Source organism: Dipodomys merriami, unplaced genomic scaffold (assembly GCF_024711535.1).
Source record: "Dipodomys merriami isolate MVZ:Mamm:240054 unplaced genomic scaffold, mDipMer1.0.p SCAF_7, whole genome shotgun sequence".
Lineage (NCBI taxonomy): Eukaryota > Metazoa > Chordata > Mammalia > Rodentia > Heteromyidae > Dipodomys > Dipodomys merriami.
This window is the reverse complement of record NW_027206290.1, coordinates 73589454-73610574: the sequence shown is the minus strand read 5'-3', so window position 1 is coordinate 73610574 and position 21121 is coordinate 73589454. Positions and strand designations below refer to the sequence as shown.

The 21121-nt window shown below is 49.0% G+C and overlaps 1 protein-coding gene across 3 annotated transcripts; it reads right to left on the bottom strand.

The window, feature by feature from the left end:
* Positions 1-630: 630 nt before the first annotated feature.
* On the bottom strand, positions 631-20717 carry Manbal (mannosidase beta like). 3 transcript variants are annotated; one of them, XM_070007268.1, is made up of 3 exons: positions 20646-20717; positions 14924-15135; positions 631-1433 (listed from the first exon to the last, which is right to left on the bottom strand). In XM_070007268.1, the coding sequence occupies exons 2-3, from the start codon at positions 15071-15073 to the stop codon at positions 1326-1328; spliced, it is 258 nt and encodes an 85-aa protein (XP_069863369.1). In that variant the 5' UTR covers positions 15074-15135; positions 20646-20717; the 3' UTR covers positions 631-1325. The 3 variants fall into 3 exon arrangements, with proteins under 3 accessions (XP_069863369.1, XP_069863372.1, XP_069863371.1); XM_070007271.1 differs by having other exon boundaries at positions 14927-15135; XM_070007270.1 differs by lacking the exon at positions 20646-20717 and adding an exon at positions 20287-20389.
* Positions 20718-21121: the final 404 nt, after the last annotated feature.

The following is a 21121-nucleotide window of genomic DNA, read 5'->3' as shown; positions in this document are numbered from 1 at the left end:
TTTTTGCAGAGTTCCAGTTCCTAAGCTTCTTCTCCTCTAAAACCTGGAGACCCGGTCAGGTTCCTGTGCACCTCAGCAGGACACACATACTAACATTTACTAAACACCTGTTAACACCACGGAAAAGGCCTGGGACTTGAGCCAGTCCCAGTTCTGGTACATCCAGGCAGCCTGGATTTGGGTCTAAAATGGAGATGACAGATGCCCATCCTTACAGTGTCTCCACAGTCCTGTCATGTGGGAAAGTGTCTGGCAGACTGCTGAGCTGCAGAGTTGGCTTTCCCAAAGGCCAGGGATTTTCCTCAGCAGCTGATTCAGGGCATGTGTTCAGAGCCACTCAAGGCACATCTTCTCAAAAAACAGGAACGCAGGGAGTGAGTAGGACCTAGATCCAGGGGAAACATTAACTCAGACCCACAGATTTTCCCGGTGTTCCAATGACTAAGGGCACAGCAGTACTTGCAGGACCCTTCCTGAAAACTTGCTCCAGAATGGCTCGGCCTGCAAGGGCGCTCTGACCAAAGCCAACCTGTTGTGGCCATCATGACCCCCTCCCTGTCCCACTTTCTGGGGAACATCCTTTTGCTCACTCCCAGGCTCCCCTTTTCCTCAGCAGCAGACATGGCCAGGTTCAGGATGATTCGTAGTTTATTACCTTTTTTCCTCCAGATAGCTCTCTGCACTGGTCAGGGAATGAAAGAACCAGGAGGGGAGTGTACAGACCCAGGTTAAAGGCATACCTTGAGTGTGTTATGGTGGATTGAGAAGAGGTCGGTTTGCAAGTGACCAGCCTGATATTTCAGAGGCTCCAAAGAGTTTCTGCCATGTGCTGGAGCCCAGGTCTCCCATGAGCTCTCCCCCCGGTCACCTTTGGAGTCTGAATGCTGCAGTGTGTGGGATCCCTAACCCTGGCACAGCAGCCTGAGCTAAACACAGGTGAAAGCTGGCTCCTTGCACCACAGAGATGAAGGTGACAATGAGCAGGAGATGTGCACTGCACAGGCACTGGGAGAGGATGCACCTGTCAGCATTACCTGGGGCGTGAATCCACTAAATGGGTGACTAACAACTAGATGCTGGGATTAAGGAGCAAAATGTGACTGTGAGCTGACAGGACTTGTGCTGGCTCACAGAGCCTTTCAGTCCCCTGGACCCTAAAGCACCATGGGAGCAGAGGGAAGAGGAAGTGGTGGCCTGCCCAGCCAGAGCCTGGGGACTGTCATGACTATCCCCCGAACTGGGATGAGAACAGAAACAGGAGCCTGGCTCCCTGCAGGGCTGCCCCAGGGCCCTCAGCCCACTGCCTGGCCCTCAGCTCTCCACTTCTACCGCTTCTTCTTTGGCTCCTTCTTCGGCCTCTTGTTGACAGATGGAACAGTAGTCTTGGGCTTTCTTGTCACCTCTGCACTTCTGGGCTCAGATGGTTCTGCCTCCTGTACAGTGGTTTTTAAAAGAGAAAACAAGAGTCATGTTTAAGAGTCAACCTAACTGAAGAGACTTTGCAAACTGAAGCACACCCAGAAACACCAAGCCAGAACCATCGCTACTATGGTATGTGGAGTGGGTGGCATCTGGACTCCTTCACTTCCCAGCCAACCAACCTTGGGGACACTCAGGTCCCCTCTCTGTGCCTGAGTGTACTCGTGTGTGAAATGGAAAGTGTTATATACATTGGGGAGCTCATGGGAGAAGCCAGAAATGTCTAGAAAGCACTAGAAACTGGCTGGCCAGCCACCTGGAGGGGTGGGGGGAGACCTCTGTGTGGCCTCTCCTTTCAGCAGCCACTTTCCTTCCATCCAACCCACAGAAGGCAGTGAGGAAGAGGGCAGCAGATGGGCAATCACCACACTGCTCTCTGAGGAGCCTGGCAGAGGTGTCCCGGGGGAGGGCAGAGGCAGGTTTGAACCAGACGCCAGACTCCCCAAGCAGCTTCGTTCTATCCACTGTATATATTATTTCAGCCAAATCTTATATGGAATAAATCACCAAGGTTCTGCTGCTGCCGAAAAGACCAAAAACAAAACAAACACAAACCATGCAAAACCACAGATCCAGGTCTGGCCCTCACTGTGCTGATAAAGAAGATGGACTCCAGGAAAAGACAGCCTGCTCCAGGCCCACTCAGGCCCATGTCAGAGAAGAATCTGGAACATTCTTGGTCTGCTCCTATCTTTGGGTGATAATGTGACGTGTGCTGTGGCCAGAAAGGATATCAGAGAGTCCAGGCAAGCCCAAAGAACACTAGCCACAGCCTGCTCGCCTGGTCTGGCCCACAGGCAAACTGGACTTGACCTGAAGTGTTTCTGTTTAAAAATGTAATCAGAAGGCTTCCCGTTATGTCTGGATCTTCTGCAGCTCCTCCCCTTCACAAACGGACCTTGGGTTCTCCAGGGGCAGCAATGGCGCATGAGTGCTGCCCCTTCATCCAGGGCATGCCACCCCCACGGTCCCCAGCACAGGGCAGGAAAGGCCCTCTTGTGCCCTGACCTTGATGTAAAACAGGAAAAATGAAAAGCAGTCCGAGACCACTAAAAGAGCATGCTTATTCCAGAAGACAAAAATATTCGTCAACCATCCTGCTCTGCTCTTGGACTTTCCCTGCTCCTCCAGTCCCCAGGGCCCAGCCCCCACCCTACCAATGGCAGAGAGCACAGCTGGGGGCTGGGGGTGGAGGGATCCCAGCCAAAGGTCCAACCCACACACCAGTCAATTCCCACATGTATAGCCAGCAGAAGGCCAGCCCAGCCCCGGGCCCCCATTGCTTCCTCAGCCCAAGATAACAAGCAGCTGCCTTGCTCTGCCAAGCCTCAGCTCTGCAGCTCTTCTCTCCCCTGGATTGCTGGGGCTTTAATCCTGTCAAAACTTAAAATGTTAAATATACTAGAAAGTTTTAAAGTGAGGTTCAAGGTCCCCATTGGACAAGAAACTTGGCCAGGTCTCCATCCAGGATGGAGGAATCTCTGTTCTGAATTCAATGTTGGGCTGGGGGGAGGTCTCTGGCAACAGTGGACCCTAGTTCAGAATCCAGAGGCTATGACATCCAGGGGCCACCCAGGGCTTCCTCATTCCTCTAACCTGCACTGGTACCTCAGTCCTCCTGGTCTTTCAGACCTCTGCCCTGTCCCTCCAACCTAACTGCCGCGGTCTGCACATGCTCTTCCCCAGCAGCTTAGCCTCCTCCACAGGCAAAGGCACCAGATCTAGTGACTTGCCCTCCACTAACCGCCATCTAACAGGTCACAAAGCCTGATGATCTCCCCCTGTTCCCTAGACTCTAGCACTCTCTCCATCCAGCCCTGCTCCAAGTCTGCCTGCTGACCATCCTGCCTGCCACCTCCATCCCGTCCTCTGACTTGGTCAAGGGACTTTCCCACAGTGCAGGTGTGACCTAACCCTCCCCCTAAACCTTTCAGAGGACTTTAGCACCTTCAGCTTCATGTCCTGCACCTGGGCTGGCAAGAAAGGCCACTGCTGCAGCCTCATCTGGGCTTTTCTCCATCCTATACTGGTCAGCACCTCCCCCCCCCGGGGGGGGGGTGGCCACCTCTATCAAGAGTAGCACCCTCAGAAGTGGCACTGTGGCTCAAGTGGTGAGCAAAAAGCTCAGGGACAGCGCCCAGGACCTGAGTTCAAGCCCCATGACCAATAGCACCCTCTCTCCTGGGCTCCCCACAGCAAACTATGCCCTGTGACTTGGCCCCATCCAAGAACACATTCCCATTGACTGCCCTGCCCTCCTCCTGCGCTCCTCCACCCCTAACAGGACTCTTCTATGGCCACTGTTACTTTACCCCATCAGCCTCCAAAGCTCTTTGGGACAGCTTCCACGGTTGCCAAGTGAGTGAGAATGAAAGGACAGGTGAGACTCGCCAGAACCACAGCTACGTCACCTACATTTATAAAGTATGATGCTTACGATGAGGCCTTCCTTTTTCTGACACAGAGGGCACCAGCAGTTTTAAAATCCAATATATACAGCCTAGACTGTGATGATGCACAACCACAAACAGCCCCACCACAGCCATGATAGCAGCTACAAGTGGTTATTTGCACTGTGCCAGGTCCTGTGTTTTATGTGGTCTGGACACAGTAAAGCCTCCAAATGCATAATGGCCCCAGTTTAGAAACAAAGGAGGAAGGTCATATAACTCCCCTAAGGCCTCAGATTCAAACCTAATCTTCTACTGTGTATAAGCTATGGCTGGGGAACTCAGGGTTTCCTGGGGACTGTGGAACTACAAAGACCTTAAATCTGAGTTAATTGTGAAATCTAGCCCCTGGAACCCAAAGTGACTCTTGCATGACAAGAACAACCTTCGATTCTGTCTGCCAAAGGGCTAGCTCTGAGCTGTTTGTGAATCACGTTCCGACAGGAATCAGGAAAGTGGGTTAGTGTTCCTAAGTCATTCTCTGGTGGGGGGAGAGGGGGAGAAGGGGGTTACATATCACAGTCATCATATCATCTGACTGCATTAACTGTCTCCTCCTCCTTCCCTCCTTCCCCCTCCCTCCCTCCCTCCCTCCCTCCCTCCCTCCCTCCCCCCTCTCTTCCTCATTTCAGTTTCTGGCATTGCTAACCATCCAGTTATCCAACACAGATAACAGCACCCTGTTATCCAAGTCAATCCTCAGTTCTCACTATGCCCTTGTACCTCAACATCCAGTCTGTTCCCAAGTCTTGTTCCTTCTACTTGTTAAGGGGTTCCAGACTGAGCTGGTTCTCTCCAGATGTGCTTTGAGCTCAATTCCAAGGGAGGCCGTTTGACTGTAGCCCACCCCTCAAGTAGCCTCCTGATCACTCACTCCTGGCAGCTGGGAGCTCCCAGGCACTGCTGTGTGAGCAGGCTCAGCCAGAGCCATGGATCCATGTGCCTCCTGTCTATGCAGGTACTCTGCCAGGCGCTGGGAGCACACACTGGGCAGGCCCTGCTTCACCCATCAGTTCACTAGATCTCTTTACTGTCCTGATGACCCAACAGTGGGAGCCACATTTCCAGGTAAAGAAACCAAGGCCCCCTAGCACTAGGTACCTGGCCCAATGCAGCATGCTGCTCTCTCTCCAAGCTGCAGGGAAGCGAAGGCTGCTGTCACACATGTGATTTAGGTCCTCTGGTCTTGAGACACAGGACCTGCGGCTCCAAATCTTAGCTGACAGGAATGACTGAATAAACGGTTGACTTCATTTCCTTTGAGATGTGCACTACTGGGTTAAGCCAGCAGACCACACACTCCACAGCCTCCCTTATACCTAGGAGCCTGCACCTCCTTGGAAGCTTGGAAGTTTCCTCAGCAATCACAGTCAAAGGAAAAAGAGCCTCTGCAGCCCTGTGGCTGCAGATGTCTGCAGGTGTCCTCTGTGGAAGCAGATCCATCAATAACAAAGCAGAGCTACACCCGCTCACCAGGCCAGAAAATTGCTACTATTCATCAGGTCGAATGTGTGCCACAATGCGTTAAGCTCTTCCTAGCAGGGAAGGTGCAATGTGGTTGAGTCCTGCAAATCAGGACAAAATGTCATTCAACAGACTGACCCCATTTCTCCTTGAGAATAGTCCAGGGAAGGAGAAGTGCCGTGCAGTCATCTCATCCAGTCCTCTAGGAACAGGTCAGCACTCCAAGCAGGCTGGCTTAACAGAGGCTCTGGTCTACCACATGGAGGCTGAAAAGACCTTTCAGAGATAGAGCTGGTGCTGGCCTTGACAAGAGGCCAGGGAGCAGGGAGGCCATGCATCCATCCCCATGGGTTGCACTACAATGAAGGAAGACAGAGCGAAGGATGTGCTGGGCAGCGAGGGGCACTGTGATTAGACGTAATTCCAGACATCATTCAGCACGCAGCCATTCCCACTGGCTGGTCTGTGGCTCCAAGTTGTGTCCAGCCGTCTCTCCCACAGGCTGTTCGTTACACATCTCCAGACCAGTGGCTGGTGGAATCATGTTTATGCCCTCACCTTGCACCACAGGGCAGTCTTATAGGAATGGGTCATTAACAACTGTTAACCCCTCCAAAATCTAAAATAAACCCAGGGCAGAATTGCACAGCTGGCTCCATTCTGTGAGCCTGTCCCTGTGGCACTGAGAATAGGCTTGTGTTCACCCAAGTTAACTATGGTTGCCCTCAATGGCAATCAGAAGCCTAGTGTAAAACCCTCATACATAATGTCCCATCAGGATTCAACATTGGAGACTACCATCCCACTGCATCCCAGAAAGGCTCAACTTTTTCAGGGACTTCTGGTTGGCGGAGAAGTCTCTGAACATCACCTTAGAAGCCACCACTCTTGCTACCCATTCTGGAGAGCTCTCCTCCAGTAGACCACAATGCTGGGCTTCATCTGTCTTTGCCAGCACCCCTTTCCACAGAGACTCTGTCCTTTCCCCATGCCATAGGGAGTCTAATGGGCTCTCAGCCAAGTGGCCACAGGAGTGGGGAGCTAAATGTAGCCTGGGCAAGAGGGTGCCATTTCCCTCTTTCTCCCGATGGGTCATGGTGTGAACATATGGCCGGGTGGAGACTAGCCATGAGACATGGGAAGTGAGTGAAGGCAGAGAAATGGCTTGTCTCACCTGTAAAGCCTGGGTAACAAGGTGCTGCCCGGGCTGCCATAGTTGTCTTTCTTAACATATGCAACACCTGGGTACTCCCAGGAAAGCCAGGACTCTTGGGGCCCAGACCACAAGTTAGGACCATCTGAGTTTGGGGGGAACACTGGTACAGAGCTCCCAGGAAGAGTCCCTGTTAACACAAGATGTGGAAAGCACCATAGGCAGGAATATGGGGAAGGTGCCTGCCTTCTAGCAGCTGGCAGCTGGCTGCAGAGACGTGACAGAAACATATGAAGACATTAGATCAGTCAACATTTAAACAACTAGTTTACGGTAATTGCCAAATGCACTATCTGCTACATGAGTCGCTAACTAAAAGTCAACGCCCACTTGCTTAGGGCTGAGTGGATCAACATTCTGTGTAGAAAATGATCCAAAAAAAAGACTTTGGGAGATAAACTCAGGTAGGCTTAGGCAGGTATTGGGAAAGGGACAAGACAGATTCCCACCTTTACTTCCTTCAACTCCTGGAACCAGAGTCCTTTTTTTGTTGTTGTTGGTTGTGGGGCTTGAACTCTGGGCTTGGGCGCTGTCCCTGTGCGCTTCAGCTCAAGGCGAGGGTGCTACTGCTTGAGCCACAGCGCCACTTCCGGTTTTCTAGTGGTTTATTGGAGATAAAAGTCTCACGGCCTTTCCTGCCTGGGCTGGCTTTGAACCACGATCCTCAGATCTCAGCCTCCTGAGTAGCTAGGATTGCAGGTGTGAGCCACCAGCGTCCGTATGAGTCCTACTTCTTTTTTTTTTTTGTCGGTCGTGGGGCTTGAACTCCGGGCCTGGGCGCTGTCCCTCAGCTCTTCAGCTCAAAGCGAGCGCTCTACCACTTGAGCTACAGCGCCACTTCCGGTTTTTTTTCTGGTGGTTTATTGGAGATAGGAGTCTCACGGTCTCTCCTGCCCGGGCTGGCTTTGAACCGCGATCCTCAGATCTCAGCCTCCTGAGTAGCTAGGATTACAGGCGTGAGCCACCAGCGCCCGGCTGAGTCCTACTTCTTAAACTAGTCTGCTCCACCTGGAGAAAACTTAAGACTTCTCTGTGGAAAATGTGCCTGAACTTATATATAGCACTTTTCTATCTGCTGTTCCAGTGGGTTTGCGGACCTCTGAAGCCTCTCCAGGAACTCTGCTCTGGAAGCTCCACACTGAAGAAGGGTAGCCTTAACCAGAACATGGCAGAGCTATGGAAGTGAGCCAGCCTTCCTCCAAGGTCTCTCTGGGGACTGTGGCTTCCACACACTCTCCTTGGACGACTACTGCCTACTGCTCTGCCCATCTCCTGGCAGCATGCAGAAGTGTCTCCCACTGTCTGCCTGGACCCTGCTCCTTTGGGGAGGGAGTGGGCCTCCCCTCCCTTTGCCAAGTACCACTCCACAGTGCCCTCCCGCAAAACACAATGACCTCAGGACTACATCAGTGACTGCCTATCAAGATCACTTGGTACTCTAAGAAAATATGGATCCAAGACCTTAAAGAAAACTGCAATCTCTGTGGCTTTTGTATAGCCCTTTGAAAACTCCCCCAACGGTTCTGGTGTGCGACCAGGTGGGAGGAACCAGGGAGCAGCCCAAGGTCAGCAGCCTGACCAGCCTCACCACAGTCCTTCACCCACAGTAAACAGCAGCAATCAATTCTCTTCCCCAGGCCTTGAAGCAGCCCAGAGCCCTTCTTACCACACAATCAATCAGACTTGGCACAGACAAAATGTATTTGGACCAAACGGAAACAGTACAAGGACCCACAAATAAATCCTTGGATTAAGTGCAACCCATGCCTCAGTCAGGCTCAAACAAATGTTTGCTTCCTCAGGTCTTGGTTTAATGAGGTGTCAATGAGAAATCCTTTTCATTTGGCTGAGGACTCTAGAGACATGGACTTTGGTTTTATGAATTGGTTCTTGCTTGCACTATGAAAAGGAGGGGGGTGGCATGGGAAGCATTTGTATGTGTTCCTTCTTTTTCCCCTCCCCTAATTACACCCAAAAGAGCTTTCAAATAATCTGCTAAGTATTGAAATACTGAAGTCCTAAAGTGGTTATAAAAAAACAGCTTACTGGATCAACAGGAAAGACATTCTTTCACTTTTCAAAGGCTTTCCCATCATCTGAAGCCAAAAATATTATCTTCTGACCCCAAGAGCCACTAATAAAACCCATTTGTATAGACCAAGCCAGAGGGACAGTTTTATCATAAGAAAGAAGGCAGAGACTTCTCAGAGAGTCCCTATAACCTCCCTACTGCCCACTTTACTGTCTCCTACCTCCCAATACTTTCCTACTGCTCCTACCCCTGGGACTCCCTTCCTTCCTGTCCCAAAGCTAATGCTCCTTCCTTTGTCCTCCATACTTAATTACAAATCCCAGCTATCAGGTACAACCTGTTTTCAGGGCAGCCTCCGCACTAGCCACCTTGTCATCTCGTTCACACCAGAATATTGCTTTTCCCTTCTGTTCAGTTAGGAGCTAGGCAGGAAAGAAGGCTTCCTTATGGGGATACACAGAGGAAAGCTGGCAGCAGAACCCATGTGTAACCAGGGCCATTTGCTGCCCTAGCACAATAAAGTTGGGTTAAAGATACTGTATGTTTTGCTGTTGACCTACTGAAGTCTTTTAGAATATGGTAGGGTTTTTTTTGGTTGGTTGTGGGGCCTGAACTCGGGGCCGGGGCGCTGTCCCTTAGCTTTTCAGCTCAAGGCTAGTGCTCTACCACTTGAGCCACAGCGCCACTTACAGTTTTTTCTGTTTATGTGGTGCTGAGGAATTGAACCCAGGGCCTCATGCATGTGAGGCAAGCACTCTTCCACTGAGCCACCTTCCCAGCCTTGAAAAGTCTTTTTAAAAAGCTAAAGCAGATAAGCTTCAGTTATGAAGACAGCCCCCTTGTAGGAACCCTATACCCTGAAACTACAAAATAAACAAAAATGAGATGTTTTATATTTATGTTTTAAATGATGAGACTGTCAACCCAAATTAATTTGTCAATGGCAGTCAGTAGAAGAGAGAAGAGTAGATTTTCAAGCTCTTTATCAGCTCTATCTCTCCAAAGACCCTAACCTACTGGGTCTCTAAAATCCTCGAAGTCAGCTACTCAGGAGGCTGAGATATGAGGATCACAGTTTGAAGCCAGCCTGTGCAGAAAAGTTCCAATAGACTACTCAGAAAGCCAAAAGTTGAGCCAGGTGCTGGTGGCTCACGCCTGTAATCCTAGCTACTCAGGAGGCTGAGATCTGAGGATCCCAGTTCAAAGCTAAGCCAGCCCGGGCAGGAGAGACCGTGAGACTCCTATCTCCAATAAACCACCAGAAAACCGGAAGTGGCGCTGTAGCTCAAGTGGTAGAGCGCTCGCCTTGAGCTGAAGAGCTGAGGGACAGCGCCCAGGCCCAGAGTTCAAGCCCCACGACCGACCAAAAAAAAAAAAGAAAGCCAAAAGTGGTGCTGTGGCTCAAGTGGTAGAGCACTAGCTTTGAGCATAAAGAAGCTCAGGGATGGCTCCTAGGCTCTGAGTTCAAGCTCAGGACTAGCTCCTCCCCCCCCCCCAAAAAAAAAATCAGTAAAGATCCCTTTCCTGAAAGTTTGTGGGACTGACCCAGGCCTCAGCCACTTACCTCAAAGGGTTAAGATCAGGAAGTAAGAGGATTCCTGACTCTACCCATGCTCATAAAACAAGAATAGTGGTTACCTGACTATACCCCTGCACATAAAACAAGAATAGTCGTCACCTCCTCAGAACTCAGAACTCAGGACTAGAGCTGCTTCACCATGTCCAGTGACCAGGAAAATGCTTTTATTTCAATAGCCAACAGTGTGGCATGTAGGTGACGACAGAACCCGAGAACACAGGGACTATGTTACCACCATGGGGGAAAAACTCCAGTGATGGAACTCTTTCTCAAAATTCTAGACTAGGGGGCTGGGAACGTGGCTCAGTGGTAGAGCGTTTGCCTTGCATGCCTGAGGCCCTGGGTTCGATTCCTCAGCACCACATAAGCAAAAAGAAAAAAGCCGGAAGTGGCGCTGTGGCTCAAGTGGTAGAGCGATAGCCTTGAGCTGAAGAGCTGAGGGACAGCGCCCAGGCCCAGAGTTCAGGCCCCACGACCGAACCCCCCCCCCCAAAAAAAAAAACTAGACTAGGGCCATGCCCACTACCTTCACTTCCTTGCCCTCTGCTTGTCCCTTAAATGCTAGACTCCTCAAGGCTCCATCCCAGGCTCTCTGCTCATTCCATGTTCTCTCCTTGGCTTCTCTCCCAAATGCTGCTCAACACTGCCTGCTGCAGTCCTGCAAATCCCCCTGCCAATGTGACAGAGCTGGCAGCTTCCCCACCCTACCCAACTCCTGCTCCCTCACTCTGCCAAACAAGTGGGATCTCTGTGACACAGTGATCCCCAAGATATACGGGTCTCCAGAGTACACTGGATAGCATATATAGCTAAGAAAAAAGAGAAGGTGCGAAACTATGCTTAGGGGCATGCTATCTTTTAGATATCAAAGGATAGAATATGAATGAATATGAATAGACACAGAACACACACACATGCATTTGCTTGTTTAAAAAAAAAAATCAAGCAGGCCAGGAGTATAGTTCAGTGGTAGAGCACTTGCCTAGCATGCATGAGGCCATGGGTTGGAATCCCAGCACTGAAATTAAAAAAAAAAAAAAAAAAAATCAAAGAAATCAAAAGATAGGGACTGGGAAGGTGGCTCAGTGATAGAGCACTTGCCTTGCATGCATGAGGCCCTGGGTTCCATTCCTCAGCACCACATAAGCAAAAAGAAAGAAGCCGGAAGTGGCGCTCTGGCTCAAGTGGTAGAGCGCTAGCGTTGAGCTGAAGAGCTGTCCTGGCCCAGAGTTCAGGCCCCATGACTGGACCCCACCCCCCACCCCCCCAAAAAAAAAGAAAAAAAAAGAAATCAAAAGATAGCCAGGCACCAGTGGCTCACACCTATAATCATAGCTACTCAGGAGGCTGAGATATAAGGATCACAGTTCAAAGCCAGCCTGAGCAGGAAAGTCCATGAGATTCTTATCTCCAATTAACCACCAGAAAACTGGAAGTGTGCGGTAGCTCAAGTGGTGGAGCACTTGCCTTGAGTTGAAGAGCTCAGGGACAGCACCCCAGGTCCAGAGTTCAAGTCCCACAACCAACAACAACAAAAAAAGATAAACCACATAATAAAAATGGTTCCCTTTGTGGGGGAGGAAGGGATGAGGGGGGAGAACAATGAGATTAAAGAAAAGTTCTATGAATAGACCTTATTATATACTTTGACTTCTGGAAATATTGCTTATAAATACCTTACATGATTTTTAAAAACCAATTAAATAAAAATGCAAAGAAATGCCTGGAAATTAAAAACAGGTTGAAGTGGGAGAAAAAGATCACCTAGCACAGTACCTTGTACTGCACTATTGCTAAAAAGAATCATGAAGAATCTCAAGTTTCAGTGAGTCAGGACTAAAACATGACATAGTTACTTTAAAACTATAACCAGTATATTGGAGGTGTGCAGAAGCAAGTCAGCACAAAGACACACTGATACCCTTACCAAGGCCTGCTCTTGTATGGTTGACCCTTGGCTAGCATCTGGGAATTTGGATTTCACACGGTTCCCACAGTTTCCTGAACTGATAAGAGGAGCTCACTGTGTCTCAACCATCTGAGCAAACAATATGGTTTATGCCAAACACCTGCTTGTTTTGTGGAAGTCTGGAATTTGGGTATGTGGTAGGCAGACAGCGCTTATGGGACCAGTCCCCAGTGAAAACCCTGGGCACTGAGTCTCTAAAAGCTTCTTAGCTATACAACATTGTGCCACTTGCCATGACTCCTTACCAAGAAATGAAATACACCCAGCCTGACTCTTCAGGGGGCAGCACTCTGAGGGCTGTACGGCCTTCCTCCCATCTTTGCCCCACATGCCTTTTCCCTCTACTGATACTTTGCTTACTATCCTTTCACTGTGGTGAGATATCTCCAATTTCATCATAGCTATGAATCCTAATAAATCACTGAATCTAAGAGTGCTCTTGGGGACCTCTGATACAGCAATATATAGCAAAGAAATCATTTTCTTAATGTTATTAGCAAATGAGATTGCCTACATACAACAAAGAGATAAGATAGTAGTATAAAATCATATAATAAAACTACTATAACCTTAACCATGCACTAGAAATATCAGTATGAATTCCAATTCTTCATCTTTAAAAATTAATTGCTATCTCTGGTCACTGCTGCAAGATCACAGCTCCATTCCTTTGATCACTTCTAGAGTTCCAACTGTGGTCCCCGCTATTTTCTAGAATAGTATTTAATGAATACTAAAAGAAGCTGAGCTTTTTAGAGAAATGACTGATTCCAGGCAGGAAATGTACATGAGCCCAGGAAGCACACAAGCAAGCTATCAAAGACCAGAAGAGTGGCAAACCAAAGCTTCACTGGGCAATATTAGAGATTGCCAGGGCTCAACCTCCCTGCTCTGAAAATTGATCAAGGGAAAAAAAAAACAAGCATTTACCCTACATTTCAAAAAGAATTGAACAACATGCAGGAGACAAGGAAAAAGGTCTTTACTGAATAATTCTGGCCAAGTCAGAACATATTGCCTCAATGATGCTAAAGCCACTTAGGTGAGAGATTTTTATAATGAAGGGTCTGCTACCACCTGAAGCTATGACAATCTCTAAAGCTGTGGTGGTCAAGTACTCAGTGCATGCAGACAGCAACAGCAAAGACACAGCACCAGCGGTGAGTGTTCACACCATATGACCTGACGTAAATGGACTCAAGCCTCTAGATAGGACTTCCTGTGGGTAAGTCACTCGGGAACAGAAACACTCAAACTGACCCCACTGAGAAGCAATCAGCCTAATCCGGGTGTGGATATTTATTGCTTTCTCTTATAAACCAATGTCAAGAGAAAAGAGGAGGGAGGGAGAGAAGAGGGAGTAGAAGGAGGGTACAAAAGATTCACCTTGGACCAGGCACTAGTGGCTCATACCTGTTAATCCTAGCTACTCAAGAGGCTAAGACCTGAGAATCTTGGTTCAAAGCCAGCCTGGGCATGAAACCTTCAATTAACTACTCAAAAACCGGAAGTGGAGTTGTAGCTCAAAGTGGTAGAGCACTAGCCTTGAGAAAGAGTTCAGAAAAAGTACCCAGGCCATGAGTTCAAGCCCTACAATCAACAACAATAACAGAAAATAAGGTTGGCCTTGGGGAGCCTGTTCATTCTTGCCCTATTAGCTCTGACACTGTCTCCTCAGCTGCAGGGGTAGCCCAGTTACTGCCCCAAGGCATGAGCGGGTCCCTCATTTATATATCCATACCTTGTATTTTTGTGTGTGTGCCACTCCTAGGGCTCGAACTCAGGGCCTAGGTGCTGTCCTTGAGCTTTTATACTAAAAGCTAGTGCTCTATCACTTGAACCACAACTCCCATTTCTGGCTTGCATTATGTGATTAACTGGAAATAAAAATCGCATCAACTTTCCTGCTCAAGATGGCTTCAAACCTCGATCCTCAGATCTCAGCCTCCTAAGTAGCTAGGATTAGAGGCATGAGACACTGGCACCCAGCTTTGTACCTTGTACTTCTATTTTTGTGTGTGTGTCAGTTGTGGGGCTTGAACTCAAGGCCTGAGGGCTGTCCCTGAGCTCTTTTGCTCAAGGCTAGCACTCTTCCACTTGGAGCCACAGCTCTACTTCTGATTTCCTGGTGATTAACTGGAGATAAGTCTCATGGACTTTCCTGACAAAGCTGGCTTTGAACCATGATTCTCAGATCTCAGCCTTCTGAGTAGCTAGGATTACAGGCATGAGCCACCAGTGCTACCTTGTACTTCTTATGGGAGTAAACGTGAGTATTCTGTTTTGGTTTGGTTTGAACTCAGGGTGTCATACTTGCTAGGCAGTTGCTGATCTGGTGAATATTGATTTTATATGTGACTTCCCAGCAAGGGAAAGGGCTTCTTGAAGACAGAGGACACATCTTCCAGCAATCTGACATGGATCAGGCCCTATAAAATCTTGACAGAACACTAGCACCTGGGAGGCTGAGGCAGGAGGAGCCAGAGCTCCAGGCCAGTGTGAGAGACACAGCAAGACTATCTCAAAATAAATAAGTAAGCAAAGAAACATATAAATAAATCTCAATGGCTGAGTGAACAAATCTAGCATTAGTTCAACCAACCATGTGGGAAATCAAGAACACATTACATAAGTCAGGCCAAGTAAGGCCCCTGTTGATCCTGGTTGTGGTGACACCTATGTTAGTACCCAAGCCAGCCCAGCACTGAGAGGAGCTAAGGGCACAGGAAGGACTCACCACCTCGTAGGACTTGGGGACAGGCACAATGATGGCCAACACACAGATGAGCTGGAAGATGGCCCCGAGGAAGAGTCCATAGCGAAGCAAGTTCTCCAGGAAAGTGGGCTCAGGCACCTCGGGAGGTGAGAAGTCCAGGTCAGAGGCCATGGCCCAATCAATCCACCAGCTCCTGAGATCTCCTCATTCACCTCTCCACAGCCAGTTTCTACCTGCAAAGGAGAAGTAGCACATGAGACAGTCCTGCTTGCACATGCACGCACACATGCACAGGTGCAGAAATACATAAAGCGAGAGAGCAGTACTTCTATGTCCTTTCTAGAATGGACTAGTTCAGAGACAGAAAGCACACCACAGGTGGCCAGGGGCCAGAAAAAAAGAATGGTGAGTTCCTGTTCTTCCTCCCCCTCCTCTCCCTCTTCTTCTTCTTTTATGGTGCTGGTTCTGGGACCTGACCACTGGGCCTTGGTGCTGTCCCTCAGATTTTTTTTTCTCAAGATTAGCAGTCTACCACTAAAGCCACAGAGCCACTTCTGACATTTTCTGAGTAGTTTACTGGAGACAACAGTCTCATGAACTTTCCTGCCTCTGGCTTTGAACCATGATCTTGGCCTCCTGAGTAGCTAAGATTACAGGCATGAGCCACTAGTGCCCAGTATTTGAGTTATTAATGGGTATGAAGTTTTTGTGGGGAAGGATGAAAAAGTTCTGAAAAGAGATGGTAATCGTTACAGAATATTGCTAATGTCACTAAATTTTATACTTAAAAATAGTAAAATGATCAATTTTATGATGTATATATGTTCTCCTACCCCACTCCCGAACTCAAGGCCTTCTGCATGCTCACACCTTCTGCTAACACACCTATAGCCCTTCTGCCTATTTTGGAGATTGAGTCTTCTTCTTTTTTTTTTTTTAATTGGGCTTGGGGCTTGAACTCAGGGCCTGGGCACTGTCCCTTAGATTCTGTGCTCAAGGCTAGCACTCTACCACTTTTGAGTCACAGCTCCACTTCCAGTTTCCTGGTGGTTAATTGGAGGTAAGAGTCTAATGAACTTTCCTGCCTAGGCTGGCTTTGAGCCACTATCCTCAGACCTCCTGAGTATCTAAGGCATAAGCCACCAGAGACCAGCCAGCCAGGAGAAGAAGTCTTATAGACTTTTCTGCCCTAGCTGTCTTCAAACCATGGTCCTCTGGATCTCAGCCTCCTAAGTATAGGATTATAGACATTAGCTACCAGTACCTGGCTTACTTCCCCACCCCACCCCTCCCATGGGGCTTGAACTCTGGTCCTGACTGCTGTCCCTGAGCTCTTCAGCTCAAGGCTAGTACTCTACCACTTAAGCTATAGAGCCACTTCCAGTTTTCTGGTGGTTAAGTGAAGATAAGAATCTCACAGACATTCCTGCCCAGGCTGGCTTTGAACTGTGATCTTTAGATCTCAGCCTTCTGAGTAGCTAGGATTACAGGCATGAGCCACCAGCACCTACCCTGGCTTACATATTTTAACCCAATGAAATGAGGCAACTTCACTAGTTCTTTTTACTTTTTAAATGTGGCTACTAGAACAATTTTGAAGTTTACAAATATTACATTTCTATAGGATAGCTCTGGCCACAATAGACTGGGAGAACTAACTCCACCTTGGCTCTGCTGCTTCTCTGCTTTGTAATGTTTTTCCAACATGAAGAATGACAGATAACAATAACAACAAAAAAGACCTACTACATAAACAGTGGAGCTTACACAAATGTGCACCGTTTCCCTTTCTCCTGCCCACTGCTATGGGTCATGTGCCTGGGCCAGCAGAGTAGCCACTCCTTTGCTTAAGCTAAGACTTGCCTCCAAAGCCTGAGGCCCAGTTTTTCCAGAATCCTTAGAGCTGGCAGATTTTCACCCTCCCAGGAAGGATCTAAATTCTGAAAGGAAACCAGCATCACAGAATTCCAAGTGTGGTGAATCAGGTGGAGCTTCACACTCATTAATACCATGTTTGGTCAAACACAAGGTGTAAGGCGCAGACTCAGGCAGGCTGTTTGGAGTGTGTCCTAAACTGGCTCAGAAATGAATTCCAAGACGCCTGCCAGAACAGCTTCCACTTATAGAGAGCACAAGCAGGCCACAGCCTAAGAGAGCACCCTTGCTTCAGTGGCACCCCAGGGTTAGATGCCCTAAGCCCCAAGTTTCATGTCCAAGGCTATAATAAGCCAATGAGCTTATCTATACTCCCACTTAATGTTACCAAAAGCAACTTTACTATGAATACCTGAGGTGACAGGAGAGCCCTGGGCATCAGAAAGTGGCAGGCACAGAGCCTGACCCCCCTATCATCAAGTAGTGCCATGCTGGGCTGAGCTCTTGAGCTCTTCCAGACTCCATGCTCTCAACAGCCACTGACTGTTCTATCAAAGCTTTAACACGTTTAGGCTTTTTTCAAAATGGCAATTAGGCAATATATAACAATTACCATAAAAGTGATAATATCAGAGCCGGGCACTGGTGGCTCACGCCTGTAATCCTAGCTACTCAGGAGGCTGAGATCTGAGGATCGTGGTTCAAAGCCAGCCCGGGCAAGAAAGACCGTGAGACTCCTATCTCCAATAAACCACCAGAAAACCGGAAGTGGCGCTGTAGCTCAAGTGGTAGAGCGCTCGCCTTGAGCTGCAGAGCTGAGGGACAGCGCCCAGGCCCAGAGTTCAAGCCCCACGACCGACAAAAAAAAAAAAAGTGATAATATCCTTTAGTGAGAAACTTGCCTTTTTTTTTTTTTTTTTTGGGTCCAGTCATGGGGCCTGAACTCTGGGCCTGGGCGCTGTCCCTCAGCTCTTCAGCTCAAGGCTAGCGCTCTACCACTTGAGCCACAGCGCCACTTCTGGCTTTTTTCTTTCTGCTTATGTGTTGCTGAGGAATCGAACCCAGGGCCTCAGGCATGCAAGGCAAGCGCTCTACCACTGAGCCACCTTCCCAGCCCCTTGCCATTAGTTAGAGAAAAAAACAATTTAATACTGGAAAATAGGAAGCAACTAGTGTCCCACAATGATGTCAGCCCAAAAAGTCACTTCACATGACCCCTTCACTAAAGTAGCACTGAAAATGGTAGGCACACCAGGTCATCAGTCTTGGTGCAAAGACTTTGCAATACGCTAACTGAAAAAAGTAAACAACCATATAAACACTGCAATAATGACCACATATACACTGAACTCATTAGCTGAAAATCAAGAGGACTTAGGAAAATGTGTATAGATGCAGCTAAGATGAAGGCGTCCTGAACTTTAATTCTCTGCAGTGTTATAGAAACAATATAATTCAGAAGGAAAATCTGCCCCTTCACCTTTCTTCTCCAGACTTTTGTTAAGGCAGAATCAAGTAGAGACTACTAGATCTTTCTGTAATGATCCTATGTTCTCAACTTGTGTTCTCTAAACAGTTGCCACCAGCCATATGTGGCTTGAGTACTTAGTTGCGGTCACAGAGGAAATTTTAAGGAAGTTAACTATAGGCCCATGTGGCTGAAAGAGCCCTATTGGGAAGGAAGCACAGGTTAACAAGATGGCTGTGCAAAGATTCTTAACAGAGTACTCTCCACACACTGTGTCCACTTCAAGACTCTCATCTACTTTCCTCGTTTCCTCAGCACCTCTGTGCTTTACTTCCTGGTCTGGCTGCAGGTTACTTTTAGGTTTTTCTTTTCTGATGGCACAGGTGTGATACATCCCTTCAACAAGTCTCAACCCAAGACCCCACTCCTGGCCACAGGCCTCAATCTCTTAGTGGAGGACAAGTCATATGCCAGAACTTGAGCCATCTTTCACCTCAGATAATCACTCTGGAAAATGAGTATGAATGCCAAGCATAGAAATGGAGGCTGGGAGAGATACTCAACCTCCCTAAGAATTCCCTAGTAAAGTGATAGTCAAGAGTCAAGTTTTCACTGGAGGTTTCCAACCACAGGCTCACATTTGTGAGCCATGGAAACCTAAAGGGGCTGTAATCAGCACTTTCTTTTTATTAGGCTACATTTCATTTAATAAATGACTATAGAACATATTAGAGTGTATCACATCAGAAAGAACAGGTATTATGTCCTGAATCTTTTAGTTACAGCCACCTATATCCAAATGTGTCTGCAATGGATTTTTTTTTTTTTTTGACAGTCCCAGGGCTTGAACTCAAGTTAGGGTCTGGGTGCTGTCCCTGAGCCTCTTTGTGCTCAGGGCTAGTGCTCTACCACTTGAGCCATAGCACCACTTCTGGCATTTTCTGAGTTTATTGGAGATAAGTCTCTCACAGGCTTTTTTGCCCTGGCTGGCTTCAAACTGTGATCCTCAGATCTTAGCCTCTTGAATAACTAGGATTACAGGCAGGCCCCACCAGTGCCTGGCTGGATCAAAATTTTAAACATATTTTTTGTTGTTTGAGAAATATTACATTGGTCTATTTTTTAAAAAAAACTTGATCCACTGTAATCTATGGACAGCAGAGATCCTGCGTCCATCTTGAGTTGACCCCAGGCCTGACCTCAAGTGAAGAAGCCTATGCAGGGCAACAGGTTCTCCCATACCACGGACAATGCTTCCAGCCCCCGGGGTGGGCAAAAAGCTTTCTTTTCTTTTTTAATACCAAGACTAGGACTTGAACTAGGTATCTGAACAATGCTTTCGCTCATTGGCTAGCGGTCTACCAACTGAGTCCGGCCTCCAACCCCAACAGAGGCTTTCAAACAATGAACATTCAACACCCCTACCAGAATAATAAAACGTGCTTGCTCATTCCTTAACACAGCAAATAATTTCATGGAGTTATTGGACCCCCCTGTGGGGCTCAAGGCCTAATGCCAAGAACTCCAGTGTAAGACCGTGTTTCACTGGACAAATATTTACTGAGTATGCTTCACGTGCAGTCTCTGTCATGGAGTTTACATGGAACCTCAACTCAAACATACAGGTGCACGCCGAGATGTCAGGGAAAGGCCTGGGAAAGTCACTGCTGCAGAGGCACCGAGAAAAGAAAAGGGTCTGGAGATAAAGCTCAGGGACAAAGCCGGGCGCCGGTGGCTCACGCCTGTAACCCTAGCTACTCAAGAGGCTGAGATCTGAGGATCACGGTTCAAAGCCAGCCCGGGCAGGAAAGTCCGTGAGACCCTTATGTCTAATAAACCACTAGAAAACCGGAAGTGGCGCTGTGGCTTAAGTGGTAGAGCGCTCGCCTTGAGCTGAAGAGCTGAGGGACAGCGCCCAGGCCCAGAGTTCAAGCACCACGACCCACCAAAAAAAAAAAAGCTCAGGGGCAGTAGACGCTTAGTACCAGTACCGATGAAGTGCTGGGTTCAGTCCCTGGTTAGACTACTAATACACACGCACAAGCACTTTCCACTCAGCGTCGCGCTCCCCCGCGGAGTAACGGCAAAGGGAACCGAGCGCAAGGGTTCGACAGCCATGCAGGCCCCACTCGGGATCCGCACTCCGGACGGGCTGCCTGGAGCTGGGGGGCTCCACGTGGGGAGACCAAGGCGGGCCCCAAGTTCCGGCCCAGGCCGAGCTTCAAAGCACCGGGGCACCAGGCCAGGCCTCGGCCGGCCGGAAACTCAACCTCTCCGCGGCAACAACGAACATCTCCCGGGCCCCAGGAGGTGACTCCCCCACCGGTCCCCAACACAGCCAGGACCCTGACGTCCGGCCCGGCCCCACGGGACAGCCCGGGCCTGCACCTGAGCGCTCACCTCCAGGGCCGCCGCGCCGCTCCCCCGGAAGTAGTCCCCCGGCGCCCGGAAGTGACGTTGCATAGCAACCGGTGGGCCCGGCTCCGCCCCCGCTGCTAGGGCCTTGATGAATGGCTTGCCCCTGGGCGTGGATGGACGTCGGTCTCCCATTCTGTGGTTTCGCTGTGTACAGAGAGGCTTGAGGAACGGGGATTCCGCCCCTCCCTTCTTCAAGCCCTTGTCACTCAGGTTATTTCAGCGAACGTTCCTAGAAGCCTTAGTTCTTTTTGTTGTTGGTGGTGGTGGTCGTGGGGCCTGAACTCTGGGCCTGGGCGCTGTCCCTCAGCTCTTCAGCTCAAGGCTAGCGCTCTACCACTTGAGCCACTGCATCACTTTGGCTTTTTCTGCTTATGGGGTGCTGAGGAATCGAACCCAGGGCTTCATGCATGCAAGGGATGCGCTCTACCACTGAGCCACCTTCCCAGCCGAGAAGCCTT